This window comes from Blennius ocellaris, assembly GCF_963422515.1.
Source record: "Blennius ocellaris genome assembly, contig: SCAFFOLD_255, whole genome shotgun sequence".
Taxonomy (NCBI): Eukaryota; Metazoa; Chordata; class Actinopteri; order Blenniiformes; family Blenniidae; genus Blennius; species Blennius ocellaris.
In genome coordinates this window covers 17,501-37,263 of record NW_027662023.1, presented here as the reverse complement: position 1 = coordinate 37,263, position 19,763 = coordinate 17,501, and the positions used below count along the sequence as shown (strand labels likewise).

General features: G+C 49.0%; 2 protein-coding genes across 2 annotated transcripts in view; both read right to left on the bottom strand.

Annotated features, from left to right (window-relative positions):
- Positions 1–985: 985 nt before the first annotated feature.
- Positions 986–5,896, bottom strand: LOC308148416 (coronin-2A-like; the record flags this gene model as incomplete). The annotated part of the gene is made up of 12 exons (XM_080521879.1): positions 986–1,039; positions 1,133–1,201; positions 1,266–1,445; positions 1,709–1,912; positions 2,014–2,129; positions 2,805–2,901; positions 3,011–3,115; positions 4,417–4,533; positions 4,611–4,811; positions 4,963–5,112; positions 5,507–5,623; positions 5,711–5,896. The coding sequence occupies 12 exons, from the start codon at positions 5,894–5,896 to the stop codon at positions 986–988; spliced, it is 1,596 nt and encodes a 531-aa protein (XP_080378005.1).
- A 3,912-nt stretch (positions 5,897–9,808) lies between these two features.
- The window catches only part of LOC308148417 (tyrosine-protein kinase Tec-like), a 10,742-nt gene continuing 787 nt past the window's right edge, over positions 9,809–19,763 (bottom strand). The window contains 18 exon segments of the mRNA XM_080521880.1: positions 9,809–10,535; positions 10,767–10,924; positions 10,998–11,119; positions 11,191–11,255; positions 12,102–12,315; positions 13,462–13,633; positions 14,425–14,499; positions 15,011–15,094; positions 15,097–15,143; positions 15,651–15,733; positions 15,827–15,881; positions 16,855–16,920; positions 17,547–17,719; positions 18,141–18,178; positions 18,290–18,418; positions 18,649–18,730; positions 18,865–18,969; positions 19,342–19,523. Of these exon segments, the coding sequence (XP_080378006.1) occupies positions 10,335–10,535; positions 10,767–10,924; positions 10,998–11,119; positions 11,191–11,255; positions 12,102–12,315; positions 13,462–13,633; positions 14,425–14,499; positions 15,011–15,094; positions 15,097–15,143; positions 15,651–15,733; positions 15,827–15,881; positions 16,855–16,920; positions 17,547–17,719; positions 18,141–18,178; positions 18,290–18,418; positions 18,649–18,730; positions 18,865–18,969; positions 19,342–19,479 (2,007 nt within the window). The 5' untranslated portion in view covers positions 19,480–19,523 and the 3' untranslated portion in view covers positions 9,809–10,334.

The window sequence follows — 19,763 nt, the reverse complement described above, 5'->3', positions numbered from 1 at the left end:
GTAAGGCTATAGTAGGGCTATGGTGAGGCTATGGTAAGGCTATAGTAGGGCTATGGTGAGGCTATGGTAAGGCTATAGTAGGGCTATGGTGAGACTATAGTAGGGCTATGGTAAGGCTATACTAACGTTATGGCAAGGCTATGGTAAGACTATAGTAGGGCTATGGTGAGGCTATGGTAAGGCTATAGTAAGGCTATGGTGAGACTATAGTAGGGCTATGGTGAGACTATAGTAGGGCTATGGTGAGGCTATGGTAAGGCTATAGTAAGGCTATGGTGAGACTATAGTAGGGCTATGGTAAGACTATAGTAAGGCTATGGTGAGACTATAGTAGGGCTATGGTGAGGCTATGGTAAGGCTATAGTAAGGCTATGGTGAGACTATAGTAGGGCTATGGTAAGACTATAGTAAGGCTATGGTGAGACTATAGTAGGGCTATGGTGAGGCTATGGTAAGGCTATGGTGAGACTATAGTAGGGCTATGGTGAGGCTATGGTAAGGCTATGGTAAGGCTATAGTAAGGCTATGGTGAGACTATAGTAGGGCTATGGTGAGGCTATGGTAAGGCTATGGTGAGACTATAGTAGGGCTATGGTGAGGCTATGGTAAGGCTATGGTGAGACTATAGTAGGGCTATGGTAAGGCTATAGTAAGGCTATGGTGAGACTATAGTAGGGCTATGGTGAGGCTATGGTAAGGCTATGGTGAGACTATAGTAAGGCTATGGTGAGACTATAGTAGGGCTATGGTGAGGCTATGGTAAGGCTATGGTGAGACTATAGTAAGGCTATGGTGAGGCTATGGTAAGGCTATGGTGAGACTATAGTAAGGCTATGGTGAGACTATAGTAGGTCTATGGTAAGGCTATAGTAGGTCTATGGTAAGACTATAGTAAGGCTATAGTAAGGCCTCCAAATTGAGAGAAAAGGAGAACTGCAGCGATTGGCTCCTGGACGACCTTTGACCTTTGACCTCTGACTCTGGATCAGAACTTGCTCCTGCTGTGTCTGATCTGCCGCTCCAGCTCGCTGATCCTCGCCTGCAAGGAGCGCACAGGTCGTCACCGCTCAGCTCCCCCCCCCACCCCCCCCCCCCCCCGTCTGCCCCGCGGGATTGTGGGTCGCTTACGCACGTCCTTGTGGCTAAGCTCCGCCCCCAACGCCCGGATCTGCCGCTGCTGCCGGTGGAACGCCTGCAGGAGCTGGAAGAACACAGACATGAGGCGTCATCAGGAGCGGCGGCTCAGACGCCGCGGCGTCCGGCACCGACCTCGTCCTGTGGGCGGGCGGCGGCGGCGGCGGCCTCTCCGACGGCGCGCTGCAGTGCGGTGTGTGGCAGCTCGCCCCCGCCGCGCACTGCGTGTCGTCCGGCTGCCACCCCGACAGGTCGCTCTGCTCTCGGGGGTATTTGGCGTCCTGGTAGGCGAGCTGCTCCTCAAGGAAGGCCTGCCGTAACCGTGGAAACCAGTTAGCACCGGCAGGCTAGCATGCTAAGCTAAAGCAGTCATGAGCAACTATTGAAGGTCTGCAGGGCTGCTGCGTCTGCCCAGCGTGACGCTAGCGTTAGCACCTTAGGCTAACATGCTAAGCTAACATGCTAAGCTGGTTTCAAACTAGCAAAGTAAGTGCAGATTATTTAGACCAAGTAACTCCACTACATTTCCAGAGATGTAACTAATAAATGTAATCCCGTGCCGAGGCTCTGGTACCTCCTCCGTGTCGTCCGTGTTAAGCTCCGCCTCCTCAGCCGGGGATCGTGGGTAGGGGTTGGGCAGGTGGGCGTTGCTGTGCGGTGACATCACATGGGGGCGTGGCCGAGCCGCCGTGCTGGAAACCTGCAGCCACTCCCGAGCCGTCATGGCCGCCGGCTGGACCCCCGTCCTTCGGTCCGGATTCTTCCGGAAGCTTCCGGACTGGAACGGGAAGAGAAGCAAGGCGTGAGGAACCGCCGCTGAAGGTACGAACTGAAGGTTCCACTCTGAAGGTTCCTTGCGGGTTCCGAACTGCAGCTCACCTGTTTCGCGGGGACGACCACCGACAGCGGCTCCACCAGGTGTTTGGTCACGATGAGGCGGTAGAACCGGAAAACTTCGCACGAGAACTCGTCGAGACCGCGTTTGGGCATCACTCCTGAACCACGCGAGAAACGGTTCAGGTCAACGCTTCTAGAGCATCGTCAAAAACAGTTAGCCAGTTAGCAGTCAGTTCGCAGAGTTAGCCGTTAGCAGAGTTGGCAGTCAGTTAGCAGAGTTAGCAGTCAGTTAGCAGAGTTGGCAGTCAGTTAGCAGAGTTAGCAGTCAGTTAGCAGAGTTGGCAGTCAGTTAGCAGAGTTGGCAGTCAGTTAGCAGAGGTAGCAGTCAGTTAGCAGAGTTAGCAGTCAGTTAGCAGAGTTAGCAGTCAGTTAGCAGAGTTAGCAGTCAGTTAGCAGAGTTGGCAGTCAGTTAGCAGAGTTGGCAGTCAGTTAGCAGAGTTAGCAGTCAGTTAGCAGAGTTGGCAGTCAGTTAGCAGAGTTGGCAGTCAGTTAGCAGAGGTAGCAGTCAGTTAGCAGAGTTAGCAGTCAGTTAGCAGAGGTAGCAGTCAGTTAGCAGAGTTAGCCATTAGCAGAGTTGGCAGTCAGTTAGCAGAGTTAGCCGTGAGCAGAGTTAGCAGTCAGTTAGCAGAGTCAGCCATTAGCAGAGTTAGCAGTCAGTTAGCAGAGTCAGCCATTAGCAGAGTTAGCAGTCAGTTAGCAGAGTCAGCCATTAGCAGAGTTAGCAGTCAGTTAGCAGAGTTAGCCGTTAGCAGACGCGGGGTTGGGGACCAGACCCAGTCCTTTCTGCGGCAGCGCGGATCTGAACTCCGTCAGGAAGCGGATGTGTGGTTTGTCGCTGCTCAGCTCGTAGTACCGGATGTTTCCGTCGCCCTGCAGAAGGAAACTTTGTTTGTTTCTCGCTAAAAGCTTCTAAAACATCGTCGGATCTCCGGCGGTCGAATTTGTACGAAGGAAACGGACGAGAAACTCGTTTCCGGACCTTTCCGGCCAGAAACAGCATCCGAGTGTCGGCGTCGTAGAACGGAAAGAGAACCCCTGCTGAGACGTCGACGTTCTCCTCGAACAGCGGCCGAGACAAATCCTCCTGCACACAGAGGAGGAAGATGCTCTATAATCTGGATTAGAGGAGGAAGATGCTCTATAATCTGGATTAGAGGAGGAAGATGCTCTATAATCTGCTATTAGAGGAGGAAGATGCTCTATAATCTGGTGTTGGAGGAGGAAGATGCTCTATAATCTGGTGTGAGAGGAGGAAGATGCTCTATAATCTGGATTAGAGGAGGAAGATACTCTATAATCTGGTGTGAGAGGAGGAAGATGCTCTATAATCTGCTGTTAGAGGAGGAATATGCTCTATAATCTGGTGTTGGAGGAGGAAGATGCTCTATTATCTGGTGTGAGAGGAGGAATATGCTCTATAATCTGGATTAGAGGAGGAAGATACTCTATAATCTGGTGTTAGAGGAGGAAGATGCTCTATAATCTGGTGTGAGAGGAGGAAGATGCTCTATAATCTGCTGTTAGAGGAGGAAGATGCTCTATAATCTGGTGTTGGAGGAGGAAGATGCTCTATTATCTGGTGTGAGAGGAGGAAGATGCTCTATAATCTGGATTAGAGGAGGAAGATACTCTATAATCTGGTGTTAGAGGAGGAAGATGCTCTATAATCTGGTGTGAGAGGAGGAAGATGCTCTATAATCTGGTGTGAGAGGAGGAAGATGCTCTATAATCTGGATTAGAGGAGGAAGATACTCTATAATCTGCTGTTAGAGGAGGAAGATGCTCTATAATCTGGTGTGAGAGGAGGGAGATGCTCTATAATCTGGTGTGAGAGGAGGAAGATGCTCTATAATCTGGTGTTAGAGGAGGAAGATGCTCTATAATCTGGTGTGAGAGGAGGAAGATGCTCTATAATCTGGATTAGAGGAGGAAGATGCTCTATAATCTGGATTAGAGGAGGAAGATGCTCTATAATCTGGTGTGAGAGGAGGAAGATGCTCTATAATCTGGTGTTAGAGGAGGAAGATGCTCTATAATCTGGTGTGAGAGGAGGAAGATGCTCTATAATCTGGAGTAGAGGAGGAAGATGCTCTATAATCTGGATTAGAGGAGGAAGATGCTCTGTAATCTGATGTTAGAGGAGGAAGATGCTCTATAATCTGGTGTGAGAGGAGGAAGATGCTCTATAATCTGGAGTAGAGGAGGAAGATGCTCTATAATCTGGATTAGAGGAGGAAGATGCTCTGTAATCTGATGTTAGAGGAGGAAGATGCTCTATAATCTGGAAGCTAACTGCTATGTTAACGCCAATGCTAATCATAGTCAATGTGTGTCGTTCAGATTAAAACGTAATCTGCAGCGGTGTCGAGGTAGTACCGGCCTTACCGGGTCCCAGAGGACGACCTGCCGGTGGTTCCACGGGGAACTTCCTGTAGACAGAATCATCTTTGACCCGCCGACGTACAGAACCTTGTTAGCCTTGTGCGACCTGGTTCTGGACACCTGCGCCAACAGGGCTAGCGTTAGCGCCACACCGCCGAGCCAACGTCTGGACGTCGGTGTTCCTCCGAGGTGCAAACCTGCAGGATCTTTCCTTCCCGCGGGTCCAGGACGCGGACCCGGCGGTCCCGTGACGCCACGGCTAGCCTGCTGCCGTCGCCACTGAAGCTAACCGACAGCAGCAGCGCCTCCGCCGGGTAGCGGTGGTGGACGGGTGTGAGGACGACTCGGACCGGGGACCGGATCGTGGCGCCCGCATGGGAAACGTCCCAGAGGAGGACCTGGACGGACGCAAAGTTAGCTGCTAGCTTTGGCTCAGTCAGGCTAGCAGCTAGCGGACAACAACGCGCAGAAACAAAAGTTAGTATCTTGGTATCGGTAGTTGGTATCGGCACACCCGCCCGGTGGCATCGGTGCGTCCTCGTCACTCACCTTGCAGTCGTAGGCGGAGCTTAGCAGCAGGTTCTGGGCGGTGGGGTGCCACTCGATAAGCCCCACCCTCCTGGAGTGACCAATCAGGGTCTTCCTGGCCTGAACCAGGTTCTGCCGGACGCCACCGGGGGGGATGTCCCAGACCTTCACCTGCACACAGCCCCATTAGCAGAGTGCCGTTAGCAGAGCGCCGTTAGCAGAGCGCCGTTAGCAGAGCCCTGTTAGCAGAGCGCCGTTAGCGCTGTTTGCAAAACGCTGTTAGCAGAGCGCTGTTAGCAGAGTGCCATTAGCAAAGCGCTGTTAGCAGAGCGTCAATAGCAGAGCGCCATTAGCAGAGTGCCGTTAGCAGAGCGTCGTTAGCAGTGCCCCATTAGCAGAGCACCGTTAGCAGAGCGCCGTTAGCGACGCGCCATTAGCGCTGTTTGCAGAGCGCCGTTAGCAGAGCGCCGTTAGCAGAGTGCCAGTAGCAGAGCCCCGTTAGCAGAGCGCCGTTAGCAGATTTCTGTTAGCAGAGCACCGTTAGCTCGTTATGCTAGGAGCCTACTGTGCAGTCCTCTGAGCACGACGCCACGCAGCAGTCGTCAAACGGGTTCCACTTGACGTCCAGGACGCCGCCGCCGTGTCCGCAAACCCGGGGGTGGTGGGGGTCCACCCGGCCGGCCTGTGGGGGAGGGGAGGGGGGGGGGGGGCTCTACGTCAGCCACCATCGTCTCCACGGCAACCTGAACACCTAAAGTCATGAACTCACGTGATCGGCGGGCAGCACCAGGAAGGACCCGCCGCCGGCGCTCTCCGTCACCACGGCGACGAAGCGCGGGTTGACGGAGCAGTAGTGGTTGTCGTGGACGCCGCGGGTGATCGGGACGCCGACGTAGCAGCGGTCCCGCGGCGCCGGCTTCCCAACGACGTGGCGGAACGACGACCGGCGCGACATGGCGGCCGCCGAGATGGTCGGTTCAGACGGCGGGACGTTTTCATCGGGAGGAGCTGAAACCGGCGGACGAATTGAAGGTTCGTTAAAATGGCCGACAAAACCGCTCAAGCTGAAAGGGCTAACCGCTAAAGCTAGTGAAACTGACTCAGGGGCTAAAAATAGCTAAAACCTAAAAAAAACTATTAAAAAGCAAAGAAAATGAATCAAAACAGATTCAACACATAAAATAAGTTGATAAAACAGTTAAAAATTGTAAAAAATGACAACGGTTAAAGTCGCTACATCAAAGGATCATAACAACTGTTAACGCTACAAAAGCAACGACGGTTTAAAGGAAATTACCAAAACAACTGACCGAAATTGTGAAGAAAAAAAAAAAGCTAAAGTTGCTAAAACCACTACAATAGCTTGAGAAGCTAGTGATGTTTGCGTAGCGCTCGCGGCTAAAACAACTCAAATCACGTCCGCGACAAGAACGACGGCTAAAAACGGCGTTGAAACGTCCGAACGAAACGCTGCGACGGACAAAAGTCACCGAAACTTTCAAAAAAAAATCTTTATAAGAAACAGACGTGACAATTAGCAGCTAAAGAGGCTAAAATAGCGAGAAAGACGGCTAATAAGTGTATATAGTGTAATACAGTGTGTGCGTGTGTGTGTGTGTGTGTGTGTGTGTGTGTGTGTGTGTGTGTGTGTGTGTGTGTGTGTGTGTGTGTGTGTGTGTTGAACAAAATCGGTGTATTATTGATAAGATTATTAAAGCCAATAATGAGCTGAGTGCATTATTGATTAGAGCCGATGATGCACTAATTCCACACACACACACACACACACACACACACACACACACACACACACACACGCACACACGCACACACACACACACACACACACACACACACACACACACACACACACACACACACACACACACACACACACACACACACACACACACACACACACACAAGCACAAGTCTCTCATCTGTGACTGTCTGTTAAATATTTCAAAGTTATATCCAAACGTTCTGTTGTCGCCGTGTTGACCTTTGACCTGTGTGTGTGTGTGTGTGTGTGTGTGTGTGTGTGTGTGTTGAACAAAATCGGTGTATTATTGATAAGATTATTAAAGCCAATAATGAGCTGAGTGCATTATTGATTAGAGCCGATGATGCACTAATTCCACACACACACACACACACACACACACACACACGCACACGCACACACACACACACACACACACACACACACACACACGCACACGCACACGCACACGCACACGCACACGCACACGCACACGCACACACGCACGCACGCACACACACACACACACACACACACACACACACACACACACACACACACACACACACACACACAAGCACAAGTCTCTCATCTGTGACTGTCTGTTAAATATTTCAAAGTTACATCCAAACGTTCTGTTGTCGCCGTGTTGACCTTTGACCTGTGTGTGTGTGTGTGTGTGTGTGTGTGTGTGTGCGTGTGTGTGTGTGTGTGTGCGTGTGTAGGGGGTCAGGTTACCACAGCAACCACAAGGACACCATATATATATAGTATAATATAGTATAATAATATAATATAATATAAAATAACATATATAATATAATTAATAGAATATAGTATAGTATAGTATAGTATAGTATAGTATAGTATAGTATAATAGAATGAATATAATATAATATCATATAATATAAGACATAATAATTCCGAAAAAAATTGCTTTTACCTTCCGATAAAAAAAATCAGTAAAATAAACGTGAAGTAAATGAGTCTATATAAAGTAGAACTATATGAAATACTTTTCATTTTTCACAACTTCTACGATAAAGATACGTAAAACGTAACGATTTGACACACGACCTCGTTTCAGCTGAAACATTATTTACTTTTGCGTTTTAAACAAAAACAACATATATTTACGCCGCGGCATTTTGAAAACTGTGTCCGTTTCCACGGAAACGGCAGGAACGTCTCCATGCAGACCGAACGCCAGCCTTTCCAGGAAGTTCGTCCGTTTCCACGGCGACGGAGTCGAGATGTTCCTCAAAGTTTCGTTTTCAGAGACACCGAGTCGCGTTAGCCTGAGAGCTGCTAGAGGACGAGACGAGACGAGACGAGACGGAGACGAGACGAGACGAAGACGAGATGAGACGGAGACGAGACGGAGATGAGACGAAGACAGAAATGAAGACGAGACGAGAGAGAGACGAGACAGAGACGAGACGAGACGAAGACTAGACAAGGCGAGATGAAGATGAAGACGAGACGTAGACGAGACGAAGACGAGGACAAGATGAATACCAGGACGAGGACGAGATGAGGATGAGACGAAGACGAGATGAAGACGAGACGAAGACGAGATGAAGATGAAGGCGAGACGAAGATGAGACGAGACGAAGACGAGACGAAGACGAGACGAAGATGAAGACAAGACGAAGACGAGATGAAGACAAGACAAAGACGAGATGAAGACGAGACGAAGACGAGACGAAGACGAAGATGAAGACAAGACAAAGACGAGATGAAGATGAGACGAAGACGAGATGAAGATGAGACGAGACGAAGACGAGACGAAGATGAAGACAAGACAAAGACGAGATGAAGACAAGACAAAGACGAGATGAAGACGAGACGAAGACGAAGATGAAGACAAGACAAAGACGAGATGAAGACGAGACGAAGACGAAGATGAAGACAAGACAAAGACGAGATGAAGACGAGACAAAGACGAGATGAAGATGAGACGAGACGAAGACGAGACGAAGATGAAGACAAGACAAAGACGAGATGAAGACAAGACAAAGACGAGATGAAGACGAGACGAAGACGAGACGAAGATGAGACGAAGACGAGATGAAGACAAGACGAAGACGAAGATGAAGATGAGACGAAGACGAGACGAGACGAAGACGTCGTCACTTCTTTTCTACTTTGAACCCAAAAGAAAGTAAAAACATGGAAATCAAAGTCCGTCGTGTTCAGAAGTTCCTCACCTCCGAGTCCGTCCAACGCTGCAGACATCTGAGGGTGTGTGTGTGTGTGTGTGTGTGTGTGTGTGTGTGTGTGTGTGTGTGTGTGTGTGTGTGTGTGTGTGTGTGTGTGTGTGTGTGTGTGTGTGTGTGTGTGTGTGTGTGTGTGTGTGTGTGTGTGTGAGAGCTCCGTGACGTCTGGCCTCTGCTTCCACATTAGCCGAGCTCTTTATGCGCCGCTGCTCACACACAAACACCCCGAGACGATCTGATACCACACACACACACACACACACACACACACACACACACACACACACACACGCTCCTCAAACATCAAAGATAAAAACAAGCGTCGTTCCCAGTTTATTGGTGAGACGATGCAGCGACGACGTCGTGGCTCCTTTAAGAACCGAGTTCGTCCAGACGACACGCCGCGACAGGTTAGCATTCTAGCTAATCTCGTGCCAACCCGCTGAAATCCAACATGGCGGGAACCTAAAAATACAATTAACACTTTTTCACCGACGCAGATCCTGATTGGTCGGCGAGTTTTCATCACGCTAGCGCTAGGTAGCACTAGGTACCGTTAGACAAGGAAGCGGCTGATTGGCTTGTTGATCATCTGGGGGAGGGGCTTGTTGATCAGCTGGGGGAGGGGCTTGTTGGTCATCTGGGGGAGGGGCTTGTTGATCAGTTGGGGGAGGAGCTTGTTGGTCAGTTGGGGGAGGAGCTTGTTGATCATCTGGGGGAGGGGCTTGTTGATCAGTTGGGGGAGGAGCTTGTTGGTCAGTTGGGGGAGGAGCTTGTTGGTCATCTGGTGGAGGGGCTTGTTGATCAGTTGGGGGAGGGGCTTGTTGGTCATCTGGTGGAGGGGCTTGTTGGTCAGTTGGGGGAGGGGCTTGTTGGTCAGTTGGGGGAGGGGCTTGTTGGTCAGTTGGGGGAGGGGCTTGTTGGTCATTTTGTGGGAGGGGCTTGTTGGTCATCTTGTGAAGGGGCTTGTTGGTCAGCTGGGGGAGGAGCTTGTTGGTCAGTTGGGGGAGGAGCTTGTTGGTCATCTGGTGGAGGGGCTTGTTGGTCAGTTGGGGGAGGGGCTTGTTGGTCATTTTGGGGGAGGGACTTGTTGGTCAGCTAGGGGAGGGGCTTGTTGGTCAGTTGGGGAGGAGCTTGTTGGTCATCTGGTGGAGGGGCTTGTTGGTCATTTTGCGGGAGGGGCTTGTTGGTCATCTTGTGGAGGGGCTTGTTGGTCATTTTGTGGGAGGGGCTTGTTGGTCATTTTGCGGGAGGGGCTTGTTGGTCATCTGGTGGAGGGGCTTGTTGGTCATTTTGCGGGAGGGGCTTGTTGGTCATCTTGTGGAGGGGCTTGTTGGTCATTTTGTGGGAGGGGCTTGTTGGTCATTTTGTGGGAGGGGCTTGTTGGTCATTTTGCGGGAGGGGCTTGTTGGTCATTTTGCGGGAGGGGCTTGTTGGTCATCTTGTGGAGGGGCTTGTTGGTCATTTTGTGGGAGGGGCTTGTTGGTCAGCTGGGGGAGGGGCTTGTTGGTCAGCTGGGGGAGGGGCTTGCTGGTCATCTGGGGGGCGTCGCCCTCCAGAGCGCTGGAGATCATGCGGCTCAGCAGAGAGAACGAGGGCCGGTTCTCTGGTTTCTGCAGGAACAGGAAGAAAAGGTTCTGACCTTCAGCTGCTCAGATTCCGTCTCCATGGAAACACAGGGTGTTTCTGCTGTTTCCATGGAGACGGACATCGTTTTCACAAAGTTGTTCCACGACTGTAAACGCAGAACTTTCCCGAAGCGACAATGTGAAAGCAGCGAGTTTAACTCGCAGCGTCGTCATGGAGACGGAGTCTGTTGCCGTGGAAACGGGGGTCAGGCTCACCTCCCGCCAGCAGAGCTGCATGACGTCGTAGACGGTGGGCGGGGCCAGCTTGGGCCGGTACGGGCGGTGGCCCTGCGTTACCATGGCGACCACCTCGGGGTTCTTCTGGTGGTGGAACGGCGTGCGGCCCCCGGTGAACACCTCCCACATCAGGACCCCTGGACACGGAGACGCTCACGTTAGCCTCCGGGTAGCGGCGTCCCTCAGTTTTACCTTCAGGTGGCGCCGTACCGTACGACCACACGTCCGACTTGCTGCTGTACTTGGCGAAGCGCAGGACCTCCGGGGGCGACCACCGCACCGGGAACCGGGCGCCGCGCGAGCTGCTGGTGTACTGGTCGTCTGACGCGTACCTGCAGGGACAACGCCGCCTGAGAACCCACGCCGCGCACAAGGCGGCGGCGGCGGCGGCGCTAGCTCCTACCTCGCCATGCCGAAGTCCGACACCTTCACCACCAGGGCGGCGCTCACCAGGCAGTTCCGAGCCGCCTTCACAAAACCACGGACAAACACTTAATGATTCATCTGAGTTTATCATGTAACACTGTGTTTTGTCATTCATTCATTCATTCATCATTAATTCATAATAATTCATATTAATAATTAATTCATCATTAATTCATAATAATTCATATTAATAATTAATTCATCATTAATTCATATTAATTCATCATTAATTCATAATAATTCATATGAATAATTAATTCATATTAATTCACCATTAATCATTAATTTATTGTTAATTCATATTAATTCATCATTAATAATTAATTCATCATTAATTCATATTAATTCACCATTAATTCATCATTAATTCATTAATTCATCATTAATTCATATTAATAATTAAATCATAATAATTCATATTAATTCATCACTAATAATGAATTCATCATTAATTCACCATTAACAATTAATTCATCATTAATTCGTCACTAATAATTAATTCATATTAATTCACCATTAATCATTAATTCATCATGGATTCATATTAATTCATATTAATTCATCATCAATTCATCATTAATTCATATTAATTCATCATCAATTCATCATTAATTCATATTAATTCATCACGTCATCGTCAACATTCACTGATTTACTGAACATTTTTACCTGGAAAATAATATTGACTTTAGTTCCTGAACAGTTTAACAATAATTTCAGGGAATTTTAACAATAATTTCAGGGAATTTTAACCGTAATTTTATGTCATCTTTCAAGTTTCAAATGTTAATTTTCTGGGTTAAACTGTATTTACAGTCAAAATGGACCAAATGACTGAACAACAACAACAGTGAGTCCCGGTCTCCACGGCAACAGAAGGTGTCCCACCAGGTCTCGGTGGATGAACAGGTTGTCCTCCAGGTGCTCCATCCCCTCGCAGACGTCCAGACACATGGCCAGCAGCTGGTCCGGCAGCAAGGCGCCGCGCCGCCGCCACAGGAAGCCCAGCAGGGAGCCTTGCTCCAGGAACTCTGTGACGATGAGGAGGGGCCGGCGGCTGCACACGCCGTACAGCTGGACCAGCCGGGGGTGGGACAGTCTCCTGGACGGACACCCAGCAGGACGGGTCACACCGGGGGCTACCCCTGAATATCTGTACCTCAAATATCTGTACCCCAAATATCTGTACCCCAAATATCTGTACCTCAAATATCTGTACCTCAAATATCTGTACCCCTGAATATCTGTACCTCAAATATCTGTACCCCAAATATCTGTACCTCAAATATCTGTACCCCAAATATCTGTACCCCAAATATCTGTACCCCAAATATCTGTACCCCAAATATCTGTACCCCAAATATCTGTACCCCCAAAATATCTATACCCCCAAATATCTATACCCCCAAATATCTGTACCTCAAATATCTGTACCCCCAAAATATCTAAACCCCCAAATATCTGTACCTCAAATATCTGTACCCCCAAAATATCTATACCCCCAAATATCTGTACCTCAAAATATCTTTACCCCAAATATCTGCATCTCCACCAAAATATCTGTAACCCCAAATATCTGTACCTCAAAATATCTGTACCCCAAATATCTGTACCTCAAATATCTGTACCTCAAATATCTGTACCCCAAATATCTGTACCTCAAATATCTCTACCCCAAATATCTGTACCTCAAATATCTGTACCCCAAATATCTGTACCTCAAATATCTGCATCTCCGCCAAAATATCTGTACCCCAAATATCTGTACCTCAAATATCTCTACCCCAAATATCTGTACCTCAAATATCTGTACCCCAAATATCTGTACCTCAAATATCTGCATCTCCCCCCAAATAGCTGTACCCCAAATAGCTGTACCCCCAAATATCTGCACCCCCAAATATCTGTACCCCAAATAGCTGCATCTCCCCCCAAATATCTGTACCTCCAAAATATCTGTACCCCAAATATCTTTACCCCCAACATCTGCATCTCACCCAAAATATCTGTACCCAAATACCTGCACCCCAAATATCTGCATCTCCCCCAAATATCTGTACCCCAAATATCTTTACCCCCAACATCTGCATCTCACCCAAAATATCTGTACCCAAATACCTGCACCCCAAATATCTGCATCTCCCCCAAATATCTGTACCCCAAATATCGGCCCCCCATCCTAAACTCAATAAATGTCTAAAATGAGTTTCCACTCCTCCTTCTTCTGTGGTTCTCTGGCGGCGCTCACATCATGACCCTGGCCTCCTCGATGAAGTCCTCCTCCAACATGGCGCCCTCCCGGATGGTCTTGATGGCCACGTCGTGCCGCCCCCGCCACTTCCCCAGCCTCACCACGCCGAACTGGCCGCCGCCCAGTTCCTTCATGAAGGTCAGGTCTCCGGGGTCGATCTCCCACTTCTCTGCAGAGCCGAGGACAGGGAACGTTCTGCTGTCAGACACGGAACCACACCTGGTAACCCCCCACCCTCCAGGTCCCCCGGATTCACCCCGACCTCTTCAAGCGCCTGGAACTCCAGAAGATGTCAGAGTTCTAGATTGTCTCAGAGTTCTCAATTGTCTCAGAGTTCTAGATTGTCTCGGAGTTCTAGATTGTCTCAGAGTTCTAGATGGTCTCAGAGTTCTCAATTGTCTCGGAGTTCTAGATTGTCTCGGAGTTCTAGATTGTCTCAGAGTTCTAGATGGTCCCAGAGTTCTCAATTGTCTCGGAGTTCTAGATTGTCTCGGAGTTCTAGATTGTCTCAGAGTTCTAGATGGTCTCAGAGTTCTCAATTGTCTCGGAGTTCTAGATTGTCTCAGAGTTCTAGATGGTCTCAGAGTTCTCAATTGTCTCGGAGTTCTAGATGGTCTCAGAGCTCTAGATTGTCTCGGATTTCTAGATTGTCTCGGAGTTCTAGATTGTCTCGGAGTTCTAGATTTTCTCAGAGTTCTTGAATGTCTCAGGGTTCTTGAATGTCTCAGGGTTCTTGAATGTCTCACAGGCTTGAGAAGTGGGAGAGTTTTAAAAATTGTAAAAGTTCATCGGTTCTTGTGTCGGAGTTGTAGACGTAAAAGTTCTAGAGCTATGGAGTTCTAGGACGGAGTAGGTCAGAGTAGTACTTTGTTTCATTGGTTCCAGAATGGTTTCCCTACAGTCGGGTTCCAATCAGCTGAAGTCCTGGTTCTGGACTCACCGTCCTGGTTCTGGACTCACCATAGCTAAATCCGGCGGTGGACGGAGCCGAACCGTCCTCTTGTCCCACCGGGTACCTCAACCTGGTGACCAGACCTGAAACAGAACCAGAACCTCAAGACAACCAATAGGAGCCGATGAAGTCATGGCCCCGCCTCTTGACCCGTTTGTGGTACTGACCGGTGTTGTTTGTGATACTGACCAGTGTTGTTTGTGGTACTGACCAGTGTTGTGTTGTGGTACTGACCAGTGTTGTGGTACTGACCAGTGTTGTGTTGTGGTACTGACCAGTGTTGTGGTACTGACCAGTGTTGTGTTGTGGTACTGACCAGTGTTGTTTGTGGTACTGACCAGTGTTGTGTTGTGGTACTGACCAGTGTTGTGGTACTGACCAGTGTTGTGTTGTGGTACTGACCAGTGTTGTTTGTGGTACTGACCAGTGTTGTGTTGTGGTACTGACCAGTGTTGTTTGTGGTACTGACCAGTGTTGTGGTACTGACCAGTGTTGTGTTGTGGTACTGACCGGTGTTGTTTGTGGTACTGACCAGTGTTGTGGTACTGACCAGTGTTGTTTGTGGTACTGACCAGTGTTGTTTGTGGTACTGACCGGCGGCGTTGTGTTTGTGGTACTGGACGAGTTCCGGTATAGAACCGAACACGTGTTTCTCAGAGAGGTAGAACTGTTTGGGGAACCGCTCGTCTCCTTGATGCGGTAATGTTTGATCGCTGAGGCTCCGTCCCTGACAAAACAACAACAACAACAACAACAACAACGTAAACAGATATTCACCAGACAGTAAAAGTCGCTGCGTTAAAACCCAGAATACAAACTGAGGCTGTTTTGCTGAAGCCCCGCCCCCTTGTACCCCGGCAACCAAACACTGCAAAGCACCGCGACTACTGACATGTAGCATTAGCATGTAGCATGAACCCACCCTGCTGCAGACTTGGTGAGCTAGGTAGCATTAGCATGTAGCATGAACCCACCCTGCTGCAGAATTGGTGAGCTAGGTAGCATTAGCATGTAGCATCAACCCACCCTGCTGCAGAATTGGTGAGCTAGGTAGCATTAGCATGTAGCATGAACCCACCCTGCTGCAGAATTGGTGAGCTAGGTAGCATTAGCATGTAGCATGAACCCACCCTGCTGCAGAATTGGTGAGCTAGGTAGCATTAGCATGTAGCATGAACCCACCCTGCTGCAGAATTGGTGAGCTAGGTAGCATTAGCATGTAGCATGAACCCACCCTGCTGCAGACTTGGTGAACAGGGACACGGTGTAGACCCCCGGGGTGCTGGACTCTCTCACCATGAAGGTTCCCTCTTTGTCCTGAAGGAGGCGACAAAACCACACAGTCGAGTCTTTGGTCCATTAGACTGCAGTAATCTGAGTATTTGTAATCAGTTACTTCCAGACACTGACCTCCTTCTTCAGCAGCTCCTCGGCTTTGTTCCTGTTCACTTGTCTACTGTACCAGCTACCACAAACAAACAAACAAACAAACAAACAAACACATGTAATAGAAGCTGTGGCGGTAGGCGAGGGGGCGGGATGCTAAATGGTGCCGAGTGCCGGCTCATTAGACGCTAGCGACGGTTGCTAAGCGACAGCCAATGGAGGCTATGTTTCTGCTTGGCGATGCTAAATGGTGCTAAGGTGATGCTAAATGGTGCTAAGATGATGCTAAATGGTGCTGAAGGAACGCGACTGGTCAGAAATGCTAACAAAGTTAATATAAGGGGATGTGAAATGGCTACGATGTTGCTGATGAGCAATGCTAAGGGTTGCTAAGGTGATGCTAGGTAGTGCTAAGGTGATGCTAAATGGTGCTAAGGGTTGCTAAGGTGATGCTTAGTAGTGCTAAGGGTTGCTAAGGTGATGCTAAGTAGTGCTAAGGGTTGCTAAGGTGATGCTAAGTAGTGCTAAGTGTTGCTAAGGCGATGCTAAGTAGTGCTAAGGTGATGCTAAATGGTGCTAAGGGTTGCTAAGGTGATGCTTAGTAGTGCTAAGGGTTGCTAAGGTGATGCTAAGTAGTGCTAAGGGTTGCTAAGGTGATGCTAAGTAGTGCTAAGTGTTGCTAAGGCGATGCTAAGTAGTGCTAAGGTGATGCTTAGTAGTGCTAAGGGTTGCTAAGGTGATGCTAAGTAGTGCTAAGGGTTGCTAAGGTGATGCTAAGTAGTGCTAAGTGTTGCTAAGGCAATGCTAAGTAGTGCTAAGGTGATGCTAAATGGTGCTAAGGGTTGCTAAGGTGATGCTTAGTAGTGCTAAGGGTTGCTAAGGTGATGCTAAGTAGTGCTAAGTGTTGCTAAGGCGATGCTAAGTAGTGCTAAGTGGGGCTAAAGTGATGCTAAATGGTGCTAAGGGGATGCTGAGTAGTGCTAAGTGGTGTTAAGATGATGCTAAGTCGATGCTAAGGAACGCTAAGTGAGGCTAAGACAGAAACGACTCACGCAAACTGAGCGAGGTTCCCAGATGTTTTCTCCGTGATGTAGTTGCTCGGGATGTAACCTTGTTCACTGCCACGAAGGAAAAAAATCAAACGGGAGAACAACGTTTTGAGAAACAAAAACTCTGATTGAGTCTCCATGGAAACGGATGAACATGTGACTTCGTCTCCATGGGAACGGATGAACATGTGACTCCGTCTCCATGGGAACGGATGAGCATGTGACTCCGTCTCCATGGGAACGGATGAACATGTGACTTCGTCTCCATGGGAACGGATGAACATGTGACTTCGTCTCCATGGAAACGGATGAACATGTGACTTCATTCTCCATGGAAACGGATGAACATGTACTTCGTCTCCATGGGAACGGATGAACATGTGACTCCGTCTCCATGGGAACGGATGAACATGTGACTTCGTCTCCATGGGAACGGATGAACATGTGACTTCGTCTCCATGGGAACGGATGAACATGTGACTTCGTCTCCATGGAAACGGATGAACATGTGACTTCGTCTCCACGGACACCGAACAACACAACTTTTCCAAAACACTACGACTCCGTCGAAGCAGGAAGTCGAACGGTTGCGTCAACGTCCTCGGATCGGCGCCTCAGTCGCCGTGACGACACGTCTGTACACCCGTCTGCTTCCGCGCGGCGACGTTCGCGGCGTTGCCTCGTTCACGACTCACCCGTACTCGTTGCGAGCTTTGTACCAGTTGACGTCACACTTCTCCACCACCACGTACTCGCCGCCTCTCACCAGGCGCAGGTCGTGCGGCTCGGCGCCGGGGAAGTCGTAGAGAGCGACGACCACCGTCTCCGAGTCGCCGGCGGCGGCGGCGGCGTGCGGGACGGGCGGAGGCTGCGGGAGCGGCGGCCATGATGAAACCGTGTTACTAAGACGAGTTCTTATTGGAAGAGGTGAAATCACGGACGTCCCTGAACGCCTCGTATGAGAGTCATATGGAAGTTCTGCAACGCACAGACGTCCCTGAACGCCTCACGCAGACTGGCTATAAAGACTGTCAATGCAGAGTGTTTGAAATGTGAACTTTTTCTGGATGGAGTCGCATTTAATCAATTAAAACGACAATAATAGATCTTTTAACAACTACATGTTTGTTTTAATCAGTTAGAATTAAAAACTAATTATTTTACAACCTGAAAGAAAGAAAACTTAAAACCTGATGTTTTCTAAACTCAATAAATAGAAGTCGTGTGCGTGTGTGTGCGTGTGTGTGCGTGCGTGCGTGTGTGTGTGTGTGTGTGTGTGTGTGTGGTACCTTGTGTTCAGGAATCGGGGGAAGAGGTTTTCTGGAAACTGAGAAAGATGAAAACGTTTCAGCCGTTCATCTCGTACAGTCGTTGTGTTGTCATGGAGATAGGAAGCAGCAGTGACGTTGCCGTGGCGACGAGCAGCCGTGAGCCTTACCGTCCGTACTCAGGTCGTACTGGTCGCAGCCCGGCGCCTGTTTGTCCGTCTGACGGCAGCAGAACCAGGAACCGTCCTGGAAGAACTGAGGGTGGAACTTTACCAGGACCACCGGGTTGTCCTTGATCTCTGCACACACACACACACACACACACACACACACACACACACACACACACACACACACACACACACACACACACACACACACACACACACACTTTTTTTGCTTAACCAAATAATTCAGATTGAAGGCCTCTCTCTCTCTCTCTCTCTCTCTCTCTCTCTCTCTCTCTCTCTCTCTCTCTCTCTCTCTCTCTCTCTCTCTCTCTCTCTCTCTCTCTCTCTCTCTCTCTCACCTTCTTTGAGTCGTTGGACCCAAACACTCCTGCTTCCGCTACTTGGAGCGAACACGTAGAGTGTGTTAGTGTCGTACACCACCTGGACACACACACACACACACACACACACACACACACACACACACACACACACACAACACACACACACACACACAGGAAGTAGTGATGAGACAGGAAGTTCTGATTGGACGCAGCTTCACGGCGGGTCGGTACCTGGAAGGGGAACTTGTAGGGACAGGGTATGACGCCGCCTCCGCTCCTGACGACCTCCACACAGCGGACGCTGCTCAGCTCCACCCAGCCCCGCCGGAACTTCTTCTGTGGAGTTAGCAGAGCTCGTTAGCACAGCTCGTTAGCGCAGCTCGTTAGCGCAGCTCGTTAGTGCAGCTCGTTAGCGTTTTCTTCCCGCCGGGTGACGTTCCGTCCGATCGGCTCTCGTCACACTGAACCAGACGTCTAGAAAACAAGCCGCTGGTTCCTTCAACCGTGACTCTACCTTTGACAATGCTATATGCTAAGCTACACTATTAACCACTAGCTTTGGATAGCATGTAGCATTACTGATCCTCTCCGTAAGTACGTGAAAAACTTGTGAATTAACAAATTACGGTCATTTAGATTCTTTTAAAAGAAGAAAGTAAAAAAACAAAGAACAAATGCTAAGTTAAGCTAATTGGCTAGTTAGCAAACCTCTGCGCGGCCGTTGTAGTAGGTCAGCCGGCTCCTGGTGAGGACGAACAGTCGCTCCTTGTAGTTCAGCGGCGACATCTTCTTCTTCTGCTGCGACCGTTTCATCAGCCTCTCCTCCAATAGCGGCTCGGCACTCATCCTGGCCCCGCCCACTTCCTCAGCCCATTGGTGGAGTCGTCAGGCTGGAAAACAACAGATTACTTTTATAAGAACGTTATTATTGTTATTATTGTTATTATTGTTATTTTTATAATTGTTATTATTATTGTAATTATTATTATCATTATTGTTGTTGTTGTTGTTGTTATTGTTATTATTATTATTATTATTATTATTATTAGTGCTGTTATTGCCATTATTGTTATTGTTATTATTATTATCATTATTGTTGTTGTTGTTGTTATTATTATTGTTATTATTGC